This window comes from Alternaria infectoria (genome assembly GCF_024043175.1).
Source record: "Alternaria infectoria strain BMP 0036 chromosome Unknown scaffold_9, whole genome shotgun sequence".
Taxonomy (NCBI): Eukaryota; Fungi; Ascomycota; class Dothideomycetes; order Pleosporales; family Pleosporaceae; genus Alternaria; species Alternaria infectoria.
Genome location: NW_026250698.1, coordinates 108021 through 122384, shown reverse-complemented (window position 1 = coordinate 122384; position 14364 = coordinate 108021). Strand labels below are relative to the sequence as shown.

General features: G+C 52.7%; 6 protein-coding genes across 6 annotated transcripts; 2 read left to right on the top strand and 4 right to left on the bottom strand.

Annotated features, from left to right (window-relative positions):
• Positions 1–361: 361 nt before the first annotated feature.
• On the top strand, positions 362–3177 carry J4E92_005995 (uncharacterized protein; the record flags this gene model as incomplete). Its single annotated transcript, XM_051497370.1, has 6 exons — positions 362–459; positions 807–1261; positions 1309–1331; positions 1750–2269; positions 2322–2565; positions 2619–3177. The coding sequence occupies 6 exons, from the start codon at positions 362–364 to the stop codon at positions 3175–3177; spliced, it is 1899 nt and encodes a 632-aa protein (XP_051352017.1).
• A 693-nt stretch (positions 3178–3870) lies between these two features.
• J4E92_005994 (uncharacterized protein) lies at positions 3871–4769 on the bottom strand (the record flags this gene model as incomplete). Its single annotated transcript, XM_051497369.1, has 3 exons — positions 3871–4286; positions 4357–4479; positions 4535–4769. The coding sequence occupies 3 exons, from the start codon at positions 4767–4769 to the stop codon at positions 3871–3873; spliced, it is 774 nt and encodes a 257-aa protein (XP_051352016.1).
• Positions 4770–6005: 1236 nt separating this feature from the next.
• J4E92_005993 (uncharacterized protein) lies at positions 6006–7182 on the top strand (the record flags this gene model as incomplete). The annotated part of the gene is made up of 2 exons (XM_051497368.1): positions 6006–6113; positions 6163–7182. The coding sequence occupies 2 exons, from the start codon at positions 6006–6008 to the stop codon at positions 7180–7182; spliced, it is 1128 nt and encodes a 375-aa protein (XP_051352015.1).
• A 1435-nt stretch (positions 7183–8617) lies between these two features.
• Positions 8618–9879, bottom strand: J4E92_005992 (uncharacterized protein; the record flags this gene model as incomplete). Its single annotated transcript, XM_051497367.1, has 3 exons — positions 8618–8939; positions 8999–9728; positions 9786–9879. The coding sequence occupies 3 exons, from the start codon at positions 9877–9879 to the stop codon at positions 8618–8620; spliced, it is 1146 nt and encodes a 381-aa protein (XP_051352014.1).
• An 826-nt stretch (positions 9880–10705) lies between these two features.
• On the bottom strand, positions 10706–11982 carry J4E92_005991 (uncharacterized protein; the record flags this gene model as incomplete). The annotated part of the gene is made up of 3 exons (XM_051497366.1): positions 10706–11057; positions 11117–11834; positions 11889–11982. 3 exons carry the CDS (start codon positions 11980–11982, stop codon positions 10706–10708), a joined length of 1164 nt encoding a protein of 387 aa, XP_051352013.1.
• A 468-nt stretch (positions 11983–12450) lies between these two features.
• J4E92_005990 (uncharacterized protein) lies at positions 12451–13656 on the bottom strand (the record flags this gene model as incomplete). The annotated part of the gene is made up of 1 exon (XM_051497365.1): positions 12451–13656. The coding sequence occupies one exon, from the start codon at positions 13654–13656 to the stop codon at positions 12451–12453; it is 1206 nt and encodes a 401-aa protein (XP_051352012.1).
• Between the last annotated feature and the right edge of the window lie 708 nt (positions 13657–14364).

Sequence of the window (14364 nt, the reverse complement as noted above, 5' to 3'; positions counted from 1 at the left end):
CGCGTCGCAAGCGGCTGAAGATTTCCCAAATGGCGCGGGATACGAGCAATGCGAGCCAATCGGTAAGTCCCGGGCCTTGGCACAGTCACGAGATCGCGCGTTCTTCGTAGTGATGCCTGGTGAGGCCGAATGCTGCATCTAGACTTCACAACCCTGTATCTTCAACACTCTGGAAGGTTTAGTTGGTGAGATATTGGACTGCTGCCTGTCGGTACGAGATTTCTGCTATTAGTGATGACATCGTTGATAGTTTCCACAGCTCCGGGTTCCGAGAAGCCCGCGCTCCGATAAAGTCCACAATATCCGCCACTCTTGCACACCACGCGTAGAATACCGCGGCTCGAACTGCGTAACCGGCAAAATGGAAGACGACGATATGGATGCGTCGCTCGATGGACCCATGTCCAAGCGTGCGGTAAGTCGCATGAGCCAGCCACCCAGAGCACCTGCAGCGCCCAGGTTGACGACCCACATCTAGTGCGATGCCTGCCGAACACGCAAGATACGTTGCGACAGAGGCGTGCCATGTTCTAACTGCAAGGCAAGCAAATTGAGTATGCTCTGCTTGGCTTGAACCTGAAGTTGCCGCTGATTCGTGCAGCTTGCAAAACAGCTCCCCCTCAACAGAAAGCGCAGCGACAAAGGGTTCACATATCTGAAGAATAGTACGTCTGAACCGCTTCCAAAGTGGACCTCGCTGCTTGTGGCGTCAGCCTTACCCGTCGACCGTTCTTTGCCCCGCGGCCAAACAATCGAATTGTGCTGATCTGGCGTTGAGTAATCTTGTTCGAGCTGACTCGATTTAGCGAGAAGAAGATTGATAGAATTGAAGACCGCTTAGCTGGTATTGAGAATGTTCTTGCCAGTCTCGCAACGAAACTCGGCAGTCTGGACCTCCAGAAAGACTCGCATGAATCCAGCAGCCAATCGCGGTCGAGCCGAGTTGGCCCTTCAAGGAGTCCGGGAAGTGTCCTCGTCGAAGCCCCCACACCCGCACCATTCGAGGGCGAGAGTTCTATCAATAGCCAGTCAGACTATGCTCGCGAGATGCTGGCACGAGCGATCGGGAGTACACCCTCTATTGGACAAAATGAAGAAGTCAAGTTGGCACTTACTGCTCTTTCGGAAATGGTCTCTCAGCACGGCCAAAACCCTGCAACTTCCAACCTCTTGATCAACCAGTCACTTGTCGACATTGACCCATCGAAGCTGGAACGACCACCTTGGGAAATTGCGTGCTATGCTTTGGAGAAAGCTAGTGGTATGTCTACAGACTTTGTACCATTCAAGCCGATCTGACATGACCAGAATATCCAACTATGGCCTTCGCAGTGGTGTTTCCGTTCTTGAGAATGGCCAATCTCAAAGATATCTTCTATGATGTGTATCATAACCCAGAAACTTGTAGCGCCGCTCGCCGTGTGCTCACGTTCGGCGTGTTGGAGAACGTGTTCAACGAATTCCGGACCTTGCCACTAGTCAATATGGACACCACCAACTATCAATCGTACGCCATCATAAGTCGCAGGCAAACAGAGGTAGCACTGTCGCAGCTAGCTATATTCTTACCGGCAAGCTACGAGAATATTATGGCTTTGGTCCTTGGCGCTGCGCAGGCGGTCGAGATGTGCAAGCCATCTCTTTGCTGGATTATGATATCCAGCGCTGCGGGCTTGTGTCAGAGCTTGGGCTATGTAAGCAATCATGTGCAAAATGCGTGTGAGACGACCGCTGACGTCTTGCATTTAGCATCGAATCAACACTATGATAGACGACAATCCCGAAGACAGACAGACGAAGATCCATATCTTCTGGATGATTTACATGCTTGACAAGACGCTTTCGCTACGTTTGGGTCGCTCAAGTATCCTCCAGGATTGGGACATATCGTTACCGTTTGTAGTATCCAGCGACCCTAACGACAAGCACGCCGAATCAAGCGCCTTCTTGTCGTACTGGATTAAGGTTGCGCGAGTCCAGGGCCTGACATACGAGAAGCTATTTTGCCCTGCCGCCTTTACAAGATCTACGGAAGAGCGCACGCGAATCGCGATTGAACTTGTCAACAGTCTTAACCAAGCCTGGTACGAGCGTGGGGATGCGTCGATCGTCGACTTTTCGCAACAAGGCCATACGTATCATCTCGGTACGCCGAGATCGAACAAAATAGGCAACAGCCCAAATGAGACACCACTCCCGTCTCAATACAAGCGCTATGTGCACAAATCTCAGGGTAAACAAGGATCAGAAGTCAACGAATACGTTCAGGGTAAGTTTCACCGTCGGCGAGATTTGAACTGCACTGACTTTCTTGGTTGAAGGCTCTTTCGAGAGAGTCCAAGACATCTTCTTCCACTCCGATGTCGTCATGCACTATTCCACCTGTGCACTCATACAGCGCACGGTCAGTCCAGGAAATATGAGCTTTAATCAAGAGTGCCTCGAATCCTCGAGAGCGGCCCTTGTCGCCCATATGAGGGCTAGTGCACAGTTCAACAAGAAGGGCCAGGAGGACTTATGGTCGGGATATGTACACTGGTCGGTTCTTCAGGCACCTTTTACACCGTAAGTCACTTGATTATTTCCTGCGCACGATCGCAGCTGACTGATACATGCAGTTTCATCGTGATATTCTGCCACTCCATCCAAAAGGCCGATACGTCCGACGTTGAGCCAGATCTTAACTCCCTTTCCGAATTTGTCGGCAGCCTGGAATCTTGCCGCACAATTTCCGAGGGTGCAGACAAGCTCTACAAGATGTGCCATCTTTTCCTACGGGTTGCCAGGCTCTACGTCACGGCTAAGAAACAGGATGCTGCGTCAAGATCCCGGGGAGTTATTCAAAATAACCAGTCAGGGTATTACACGACTGTTGATGGCACGCAGCTGGACCTCAACGCAATGTCTCAATTCGATCCATATCTTAGTGCGCTTGGATTGATGCCTGATACCGCATGGCCCACGACATATCCCAACGCTTCCACTGCAGCCACGACGACCGCGTTTGAGCAAGGCGAGGCGATGAATAACATGGACGCCGTTGGTTCGTCAGGCTTCGGTTTTGGAGCGTCTCAGGGAAATTCCAATCCCATGCAGGACTGGTTCTCAGGCTCACGCTATCTCATGAACCTTATGGAGCCAGGCGACGATCTACAAATGCCGGATCTAGACCTGTAATACACGTCATCAGGGAGGAAGACATGGTTTCCGGCGTTTAGAAGACGGGGGACTGCTTCGGCGGCTATTTTTCTTGTCACTGACATATACCCCACTCTTGACATTGCTAGATGTCCACTATTTGCATTCATACTGGGGTTTCCTACTCAACTATTTCGCTAGAGAGTTTATATTTTGCCTGGGTTGGTGGCGTCGTTACATACCAATCTAGACTCACAAAAGCTTGCATTTCGTAACATCACAATGTTCACTCAGCCGGTCTACTATGACATGAGTGCAAAAATGAGCCGGCGTCGCAGGTTGCCTTGCATCCGCATACTGATTCGCTCTCATAACCTTGCCCACCTGAGCAAGGGCGTCATTGTTGCAGCCGCCAACTGGAGTAATTCGACAGCGATTCATGTGCTCTCTGCCCAAGCAGTTGGAAGAACAAAGCATGATGCTGCATAACAAAGGTGCGTAAGCGGGGCGAAATACATGGACTGTGATGCGAAACTGAAACAGCCTGTTTCATCTGGGGAAGAGGAGCTTGAGTGAACAGCATGCAACATGCAACAATGGCAACAAGGGCGTTCGAGCACTCATCACGAGCATTGGATTTGTTACATGATCATGCTGCTCCACTCGTTGATGTGTTGTCGATGCTATTATTCTATTTACACGCGCCGTCTCCAACCGGCAAGAAAGCCAAGCCTACACATCAAGGTCCGGCATCGCATTGTCGTTGGCCCAATCCTTGATTTTGTCAAAGTTCCTGCACACATGGTGACTCTCGTAGTCAGGCCAGTATCCCTCCTTACCCTCCTGCGGGTGGAAAGTAAAGACGTTGACGTCAGAAAGACACATGAGGTTCATGCGGAGGATCTCGATGCAGTGGTCTAGATGCGCCCTGACCTTTTCAGGCTTGTCGTTGGTGTCGCTCCACCAGAGCTTGGGGTAGTAGTCGGGGTAGGTTGACATGCGGAGGAGGTTGAGGCAGTGCAGTTGGTGGAAAACTTCTAGTCCGACTCGATAGCCTGTTTCGCCTGTTTTGGGGTCGGTGACTTGCAGGGCGTCGGCGGGCTTTTGTAGCTTGGGGAAGTCTTCCATGGAGACCATTTGGTCGGGCACTGTGCTGTGTTAGTGATGGGGTTTGAGTGGTGAGGGCGCGGGTGTAGAGGAGTAGGGATGGTGACTTACGATATGCGACGTCCATCCATGCGTTCTCTACATCATCGGTAATACCGACATACTTCGAAGAGTTCAAAGGGTTGGGTAGTTCAAACTTTGTGTGGCTATACTCGACGACGTGTTTTGCAGGCGCTAGGTCATATCAGCCAGTATTCATCAGGGGCACGATTAAGATCTAAGTACTTACAGAAGATGTCGAACTGATCCATTAGCTTAGCCGCTGAGTGGCCCGAGTAGTCTTTTTGCGACATAACCGAGCATAGCAACGACAGCATTGACACTGTGAAAAGGAACAGGTTGAAGAGTGTGAGATAGATGTAGCTTCTCCGCCGTTGCCTATCATCGCTTTGGTAGGGTGTTGTGATAAAAGCGGTATTCTCGGCATCGCCCTGCGATGAGCTGGAGTCGGTGTATTTTTCCATGATGTTTTTCGATTGCGCGAAGAATACAATGAATGGAGTGAAAGCACAATAAAGTGATATTGAAAGAAGAAGTATTAGTCGACCTGCGATAGAGAATAGAATGCTGCACTCAACGCTTGAACAAGACGAAGGTGAATGAAGATGGAAGACCAGCGAGCGAGTAAGTGGGAGACGTTGGCGCGAAAGACTATGGTAGACCTGCTAACATCGACCCCCGATACGTTCTCGGTATCGCCATGGGTAGGTCACCGAAACACGGAACATCTCAAAGGGTGCCGCAATGCCGTGCAGGCCGCTTTCTCCAAGGCGTCTTGTTCCATCTGCCCAGGCAACATTAGCCTTGCTCCAAGGCATCAAGCTTTTACCAAGCCTTCTGAGACGCAGAAGGCGGGATCGTCGCCGCTTTTTCGTTGGTTCAACTGTTGCATGGGTTTCGAAGTGGACACTTAGCCAAGACTGGATGTTCATAATTCGGCACCATCGTTTCAGCTTGGCGCGCCAGCCAAAACGAGATTCTTACACTGACATGACACGCACATGGAACAAACGTCCCAACTGCATGATGACAGAACAACGGAAATAACGTCAAAAGTTGCCAGGGCTGGAACAACAGGACCGCGGCTGCGCGCCAATGGTTTCCGAGGTTAAACCCTTTCTGGACTAGTCTCGACCAAATGAGTGGTCAGTTCCCGAGGACCAACAGTCTCTATCAAAGCAAGCTCCAGATCGCATTGGCGATGCGCGAAAGGTACCCGGTGGGTGTTGTCGCGGAGCCTGAGGCAGGACCTCGTAGCCTGGCGGCTGGGTTGGACATGACCGTGTTCTCGAGACACCGACAGGCCTTGTCGACGGCTGGCGGTGTCGTTGGTGGAGACGCCAGGCCGTCAAGACTTTCTGTGTTTGGCTTCCCATGCAAACGCCTTCCATCGCCATCGCATCGAAGCGAGCACAGTGGCTTCCTGCAGGCGGCAGGTGGGGTGCCACCTCCGCTTCTGTGCCGTAGGCAATGCAACATGTCTCAGGAGTTGAAGGCGAGAGTGAGCAAGCATGCAACCGCCGTGCCTACCAGGAGTCGAGTTGACTTATAAAGCATCTCGAAGCTCCAGAAGTAAAAGGCATCAACGTTGAACGTGCTCATTCCTTCTCATATCCTGCTCAGTTCTGTTTCATCCATTCTTCTCTGCTGGCAGATCCATTCTTTCAACCGATTCCAGACTCAGTTAAACTTTATTCAATATGAGATTTACCGCACTTACTCTTTTGGCCCTGGGTGCCTCAACCTCTGCCTACGTTGTGCCAAACAACAAGCAAGCCGTTGACAATGCTGTCAAGGCACGCATGCCAGTAAGTTATGCGATGATCCTTGGCATGTCATATACTTACAGTTCTCCAGGGAAGCGGACCTGTCCACACATCCAACCTCGTTGCTGCCCTTGCAGACCGTGGAGTCGAAGCCCGTCACCACAAGGGCAAGGGTGGAAAGGCTGGCGGTGCCGGTGCTGGTGCCGGTGGCGCCGGCGCTGGTGGCTTAGCCAAGCTCTTCGGCCGTGATGCTGAAGAGTTGACCCAGGAAGAGGACGATGCTCATTGGGCCGACCTCCACACTCGCTCTCCTCATCACAAGGGCAAGGGCGGAAAAGCTGGAGGTGCTGGAGCCGGAGCCGGTGGCGCTGGCGGCTTGGCCAAGATTTTCGGCCGTGATGCTGAAGAGTTGACCCAAGAAGAGGACGACGCTCACTGGGCCGACCTCCACACTCGCTCCCCTCACCACAAGGGCAAGGGCGGAAAAGCTGCTGGAGGTGCAGGTGCCGGTGGCCGAGGCAAGCTCAACAACCGCCAGGCCGAAGAGCTCACCCAGGAGGAGGACGACGCTCACTGGGCCGACCTCCACACTCGCTCTCCCCACCACAAGGGCAAGGGCGGCAAGGCTGCCGGCGGAGCTGGTGGCCGAAAGGTCAACAACCGCGAAGCCGTGCCCGAGCCCCATCACAAGGGTAAGGGAGGCAAGGCTGGAGGTGCTGGCGGAGCCGGTGCTGGCGGTTTGGCCAAGCTCTTCGGACGTGAGCCTGAGCCACACCACAAGGGCAAGGGAGGCAAGGCCGCTGGTGGTGCTGGTGGAAAGGCCAAGCTCAACAACCGCGAGGCTGTCCCCGAGCCCCATCACAAGGGCAAGGGAGGTAAGGCTGCTGGTGGCGCTGGTGGTGCTGGTGGTGCTGGTGCTGGCGGTTTGGCCAAGCTCTTCGGACGCGAGCCTGAGCCGCACCACAAGGGCAAGGGAGGCAAGGCCGGAGGTGCTGGCGGTGCTGGCGGCAAGGCCAAGCTCAACAACCGTGAGGCTATGCCTGAGCCTCACCACAAGGGCAAGGGAGGAAAGGCTGGAGGTGCCGGCGGCAAGAACAAGCAGAACAACTAGACGGACATTGCACCCTTTGGACTTGCCACGATAGATGTTAGGGGGCAGAAGAGTTGGTGGCGCGAGTAACCTGGATGATTCCTTTAGTATATCTTTTTCCTCATAATGTAGATACGGATGAAAACAATCTGATCAGTGATCAAAGAAAGACCGGCGTCTGGACGTACACATTGGTCTCTGTGATATGAGCGTGATTGTTCGTGAGCCATCCTGGAGGTATCCGAGCGACTTGAGAAACTTGTTCGTCGTGTAATAGTTGTTTGAATATATCCCCGTTCTTTCTGATGTGGAGTGACCGACAATCCCCGTGCACAGGTTCCCAGTGTCTGCTACTGTCGAGCGAGGTCAGCAGTAGCATCCCAAAGCGTCGAAAGCAAGGCCGCGCTAATGACAGCTATTGCATCGGCAAGATGGGAAAATGCTTGTAAAGAAATGTGTTAGTATATGTTTCTCCGAACGAGGATGAAATATCTACCACACATGTGTCTGCTTCGGTGCCTGTAGGACTAGACTTGTTGACAAAGTATAGTCTCAACATGCCCGCAGCATCTCAGTCGATTCCGGCTGCCGTTTTGGTGAACATGATTAGATCCCGATGGCTTGCAGCTGTTGATGCGCGTTGTTCAGTTATCGTATGCAACCTCGAGCCGGTGGTCGCCGTGTGGTGAACCGGGCGATGGTAGAACTCGAACTTGCTTGAAGGTCCACAAAGAGCGACCGTGATGGATCTCATGGCCTCCTACATAGTGGCTATTGAAGGTTGCGCCGTGTGTCCAAGTTTCCGGAGTCGTGGTTGCACAGTGCTGCGCACTCGCCGCTGTATGTCAGTGGGCAGAAACGATGGTAACGATAGTGAGCTGCACAGCGCATGGCGAAGAAGATGTCGTGGGTGGTGCGTTTGCGAGAAGCAGGTAGATGGAGCAACGCACACCACCCAGAGCTTGTACTGCAACGTGGTCGACCGATCCTGTGGGTGACTTGAAGCGCGTGTCACAGCTCGGACATGATTTCGTCTCGTCGGGGTGAGTTCCGGCGTACGACTCCCGCCGCGATATCGCCGTCGATGGTTGGTGGCTCGTCGCAAGCTGAACGGCCTCGTTTGCACTTATTTGTTTCGCCGCCACATATAATGTATTCGCTGAACGATAACGCGATGTTGATATGCATCAAAGATTGGTCGACGGTCATTCGATGCGAATTGATGGGGATTGATGGTTTTGCATGGGCAAAGACTCCGGTGGCTCGGGAAGGATCGTCGCATCCAAAGTCAAATCACTCGTTCGTCTCATCGGGGCTAACTCCGTCGTAGTATTCGCGCGCAATAAAGGAAAATACCGTGGCATTGACCCGACGCAATGTCGTCGTCTCAGTCCATTCCCACTCCGTACATTAAACCATCACCTGTCAATTCAAACGGCGCTTTGCGACGTGCCTTTCACTCGTCGGTCCTCGCTCGCTTCCTGCCTCGGTGACCCACGCTCAGAATCCCGATATCTTTCCATTCACCGTAGCCGACATTGTACCCGAGGCGGTTGAAGAGTCGGCGGATGTGCTGGAAGCACTCAAGGCTTCGGTCTGACCAGTGGTGGTAGGCGGCCGCGCGGAGTGATGGATCTATCATCAACAATTCCCTACGAATGCCGAGCTGAGGGTCCGTTACGTGTCTGAGTACAAGATCGCAAGTGTGTGTCCATTGATTGACGATCATCGACCAGAACTGGGGGATGCCGTGGATGTTGGAGTTCTCACCAAGCCAACTGAACAATGTTAGTTAAACTGAGCAATGCCACATGCTGAACCGGAATCGAACACTTACCGAATGTCCACGATGTTCATGATAGTGTTGTAATGAGATGCGACCATGTCTTTTGTGAAGTACCCCTCGTACGTCCTCAGACGATCAATCTTGGCCCGGTTCATGAACGGGACCAGCTTCTCCTGTTGGCACTCGGCTGCTGACTCCCAGTACGGGTCACCATTGGGTGGGTCAATGTCAAAGACCGGGGGCGCGTCTTTCATCACCCGGTAGAGTTCGCGAGCGCGCTCCAGCCGCTTCTTGTCCAGACCGCGGGCACCAGCAGCAGCCGAATCAGCAGACTCCAAAGCATGAGTGTACTCACGTTCCCATAGCTGCTCGAGGTCTTGGACACCCTGGAGATATACCTCGCGGTTTGCGTTTCGGATATCTCTTGCTGCTTGGTCTTCGCCTGGAACTGCAAACTGACACACAATCGCCTCCAAGCTCCAGTTCGTAGCAAGTGTCTTCACCTCGATGGTACTGTACTTTCCGCGGAGGAACCTTTGAATGAATGACTTCGGACCGTACCGCTCTGTTTGGACCGTGTTTCGAGCAATATTGGTAAGAACTTTCGCATGATCCTGTGACAACTCGTCATCTGGTGAACCCGCAATCGCATGGCCCATGTCGATCGGCACCGTGCCGTAGTATGCAGACCGAAGTCTTCCCCTCGCGGTTACGGTATCTTGGTTGACTGGCCATACAGGGTCGTTGACGTTGAAGCCACTATTGCGTGACCCTGCTGGAACTACAGAGGATACACAGTTAGCATTGTAAGATACACAGTATTGCCGGTCAACCTTACCACGCTGCTGCTGCTCCACGAGCTCAGACCATAGAGTGAATGCGGGGACCTCGGGGTAGATCTCCGGAGGGACGTTCACTGGTACTGTTGCCATTGTGGCGAAGGGTGTGGTGAACGAACGATGTGGTTAGAAAAAGAGTATTGTAATGATGCCGTTGAGAAAAGAGTGTAGAAGACTGGAAGTCAAGTCAGCAGCAGAACTGAAGTATACACCCGCCCACCCAGCCCACTGCCTTTACCTGATCGCGGGAGGAAGCGGGGTCACGTGGTTCTCTTACCCCAATACTGTGAGCATAATGTCGGGATTTCCGGTTTGATCAACGGTTCTAGGCGTGGTGTTACTATGGAGCGGCAGGTCAACCTTGGCCCCGGGAAGGTCTGCTCGTCAGCTTGTACATGAGCTTGACCAATCTCACGATTGATATCGCGTGCAATTGAGCCGGGGCGGCCTCCAGGGCTGATCTTCATCGGTAATTTGAGTACCGCCAATGTGGGCGTCTAGTGAGTGAGCTCACCCGCTTCTCCGTGAGGCCGTGAGTGGTGTGAGCAAGCAGCACAGCGACAGCGGAGCTACACTGTGTGAGGAAGGAGCTACTTTCTTCCTAGCGAACGCTTCGTTTTGCCTACTACAGCACAGCTCATCAGAGCATTACCAAAATGCATGTGTGACCCGGGCGGCTACAATGGTCTAGGGACGTGAAGCATTCGTGATGATATATTGATGTAGACGCCAGAATAGCGTGTGGTTTCCTGACTTGTGAGGCGCGAGACGCGTTTCTATCCAGCACCGGCCATCCTTGGCACACATGTGACGTCATCCATCAGTCTAATCCACCGAACTCCTCGCGACACAGGCCAAGCATGCAGTTCGCAACGTCTCCATCTTCCCGTCCGACAGCACCAAGGGCTCCCCTAAATGTCTAGTTGGTGTTCCGTCCATCTTCCTCAGGCGCTGAGCGCTTCTTGCCTCGAGTTTCTGGGACCAACACCGGGATATCCTTCCATGATCCGTTCTCTGCTGCCTCAAAGTCCAGAGAGTTGCGAAGGCCGCGGATTTGATCGAAACATTCGGGGGACAGGTCACCCGACATGTCGACGCTTGCCATCCGGAGCGAACGATCATTGAGCAGCAGCTGCAGACGCTTGCTGTCCTCCGGCGCGACGATAAGACGATGCAGAAGCTCGCAAGAGTACGCGAACACGTTCCCCACAATTGTGTGGAACGGAGGAATGACATCCGGAGAATTCGCGACTTCATCGATGCACATGCGCCTGTGGGAGATTAGTAGCGTGCAAGAAGTCTCGTTCATGTCCGTAAAGTAGGTACTCACCGAATGTCGACCACAGACATCGCTGCGCCAAGGTGAGACGCGATTGTGTCTTTGGTGACGTGATCGAACCAGAACCTGACGCGCTCGTCCATCGTTCGGAGCAGCAACGGGATCATCTTTGCTTGTTCGCATGCTCGGCGATTCAGGAGCGTCGTAACGTCGACGGCGCAACGGGGCGGGTTAGCCATGAGCGTCTCGAAAAGGTCGCGGGTTCGTGCCAGGCGGACTTTCCCAAGACCACGTGCTTTTTCGTGTGCCGCTTTAGCCTTGTTGAATGCGACAGTGTATGTGTCAACCCAGACCTGCTCACTCGATGCCATGGCATCGAGTAATGCCTGGCGTTTGGCGGCGCGACGAGCAATGGCGGCATCATTCTCGTTTGCGACCGGGAACTCACAGATGCGCGCCTCGATGGCGAAATTGTGTTGATAGGTGAGAAAGTCGGACGTGCTGACCTTGCCGCGAGCGAACTTGTAGATGAATGAGTTATTGCCGAACTTCTCGACAAAGAGGTCGCTCTTCATCCTACGAAAGGTCTTTGCGGCGGTGGCTGTTTTGGCAGCGTCGACGTGCAATCCAACCACAGTGGCCAAGAAACCATTGGGAACAGTGCCATAGTACGCTGCAATGACTCTTCCGACCTTCTTGGCGTTGGCCATGCTGACTTCCACCTTTGGAATGCCAGTGCTAATGCCGCTGCCTGGAGTACCTGCAGTGACTGCGGATATACAGTCAGTATTCGTAGATCGAACGGAAACGAAAGAAAACTTACCGCGTTGTTCCTGTTCGTTCAGCTCTGCGTAGAGTGTTGACATAGGAGCCTCGCAGTTTATCTCCATGACAGGTACTATACCGAAGTCGGCCATGTTGAGGATTGTGTTTTAGTCGATGCTGAGTTATGAACGATGTCGAGTGTGGTGTAGGAGACTGGGAGATAGGTCAGTAACGAGGTTGAGTATATACCCGTCGATCAGGCCTGCTACCTTTACTTGAAGGTGAGAGAACCTTAGAAGGCGCCGTAGTGGCGGGCACGTGGTCGCACGTGCTGATTTACCTCACCAAGAAAATTCGGGTGTGGGTTGGAAACATATCGCGTTGTTTACATCATTGTCTTCATCTACAAACAAGCTAATAGACCACGGGGTGTACCACACGGGAGATTACATAACCTGCACTTCTTCAATTGACCTTAGGCAGAGGTGTCGGAAGTCTACTACGTTGTCGTCTACATGGATATGCCAACATCGGAGAAGGCTTTGAGGATCCCATGATGTCATAGTACTAGCGATATTGTACAGACAATGCTCTAAATGAGGAAGGCAGTCGATGTTCCGCTAAAATCTTGACGATTCGGGCTCTTGTTCATCCGAATCTTCTTCCTCCTCTTCCTCTTCTTCTTCTTCCGACTCCTCCTCTTCCGACTCCGACTCAGTCCAATCCTCCTCGCCCGTTGACGAATCCCACGGCTCAGGCGACGCAGAAGAGCGACTTTCCTCCGCATCAGTGGCGCCCTCGCCATCTTCTTCCTCGGTGCTCAGCTCCAGCTCTGAACTGTTAATATCGCCATCTTCGTATTTCCGCCTCAACTTCAGTCGCCTCTGCTTCTTCCTTACCCAAAGCCTATGATCTTCCTTCTTTTGTTCCCGCGCTTGCTCTTCTTCTCTCTCCCGTCTCCTAATTGCTTCCGCTTGTCTGACCCGAAATTCTTCATCTTCCCTCCTCCTACGAGCCATGAACGCTTTCTGTTCACGCTCCTTGTGTTCCTTCGTGTTTTGTATCGCATTCCAAGTCACCCTTTTCGCTTGCCCATTTGCGAGCTCCTCTACGGAACCCATGTCGCATTGCATCCTCATGTACCCATTTCCTGCGAACCACATCTTGATTTCCCGACATCGACTCGTGGTTTTTACGACAATGGGCTCGAGTGAAGCCTCCTGTGGCCAGTCAAACGGTTTGAAATCTCCTTTGATCTGTCTGGGTCCAACGATAGTGCCATAAGTTTCCGGGCGGCCACAGTGGCAGTCCATGAAATCCACTTCTGCGTCAGGATCATGAAACTCGATCCATTGATTTACGCAAAACTGTTTAAACTCCATGTTGTCGATATTCCAGAGCAGGAATTCCGTGAAGACTTCGCTGGAGAAAAGATCCCACTTGCCGTGCTTGATGTAAGGGTTGTAGATACCCGGGGCGGGCTTGCCTTCTTCCAACGTCTTTTTGAGCGACACGAACGCTGCACTGACTTGGGCGTCGCGCTCCATTACTTCTTTGATATGGTCGACGTTTAGTTCGCGAATGATGTTTTCGGGGTCGCCGCGAGGAACACCACCAATCTTCCAATGCACATCAAGCCGACGGCGGAGTGGCACTCGTTCCATTGCTTCAATGTACCTGGTAATCTCTGCTCTGGCTTCTCTCAAGCCGTCGGGCACGGGATCAGGCGGCGGGTCTTCTGGTTCAATTCTGATCTTCTTGTGCGCTCGTACAGAGGCCTCAGTGGACCTCTCATGACGAGCAGTCGCGGTGCGCTTTGGTGGCATGTTTGTTGGCGATTTTGTGTTTCCAGAGAAGGGTTCGTACTTCTCCGCACCCGACGTGGAAGTGTTGGGCCTTATTTGTGCCGCGCGAGAGGAGTCGCAAGGATGCGCGCCGCCACCGACCCAGCAACCCTTGCGGTGCCTAGATAGTCGCTATCTACCAGGACTGAAACTACTCTGGAATGCGAGGGATGTTTTAGGGAAGCTGGATTGTGGGCTCTGTTGTTCTCTTCGGGCAGGTCCTGTGACGATGCAATTGCAGCTATTACGAGTTGAACGTCGCCAAGGTAGGGTAAGTTGAATACGTCACGGTCGCCAGTTCGATCTCTTGTGATCCGTGCTCCTCCCTACGAAAGGCATGGTTTGAGCTGGAGTATTCCTGGGCGAAAGTTACAGATCATCACATTCCAGCTCTGAATCATAACCGAAAAAACAAGCAATGGGTATTGTGATGCAGCGTTTCGTTTGTATTGTACACATTGCGGATTATCATGATATCCTCATGTCACATATGATACATGCGCAGTGCTCGCAGGGTGCGCAGTCCTGAACCCTCGACGTAGCAAAACGTGGGGTAAGTCTTCCCCTCCTCTCCGGCCTTCTTCCGACACAGTTCTTTTTCCTGCCCCCCTGCGCTATCATGAATCTGTACAAGCGAAGAGTATGCCGTCCATGCATGACATGCATGCCAAAAGTATATCCCTACAACTC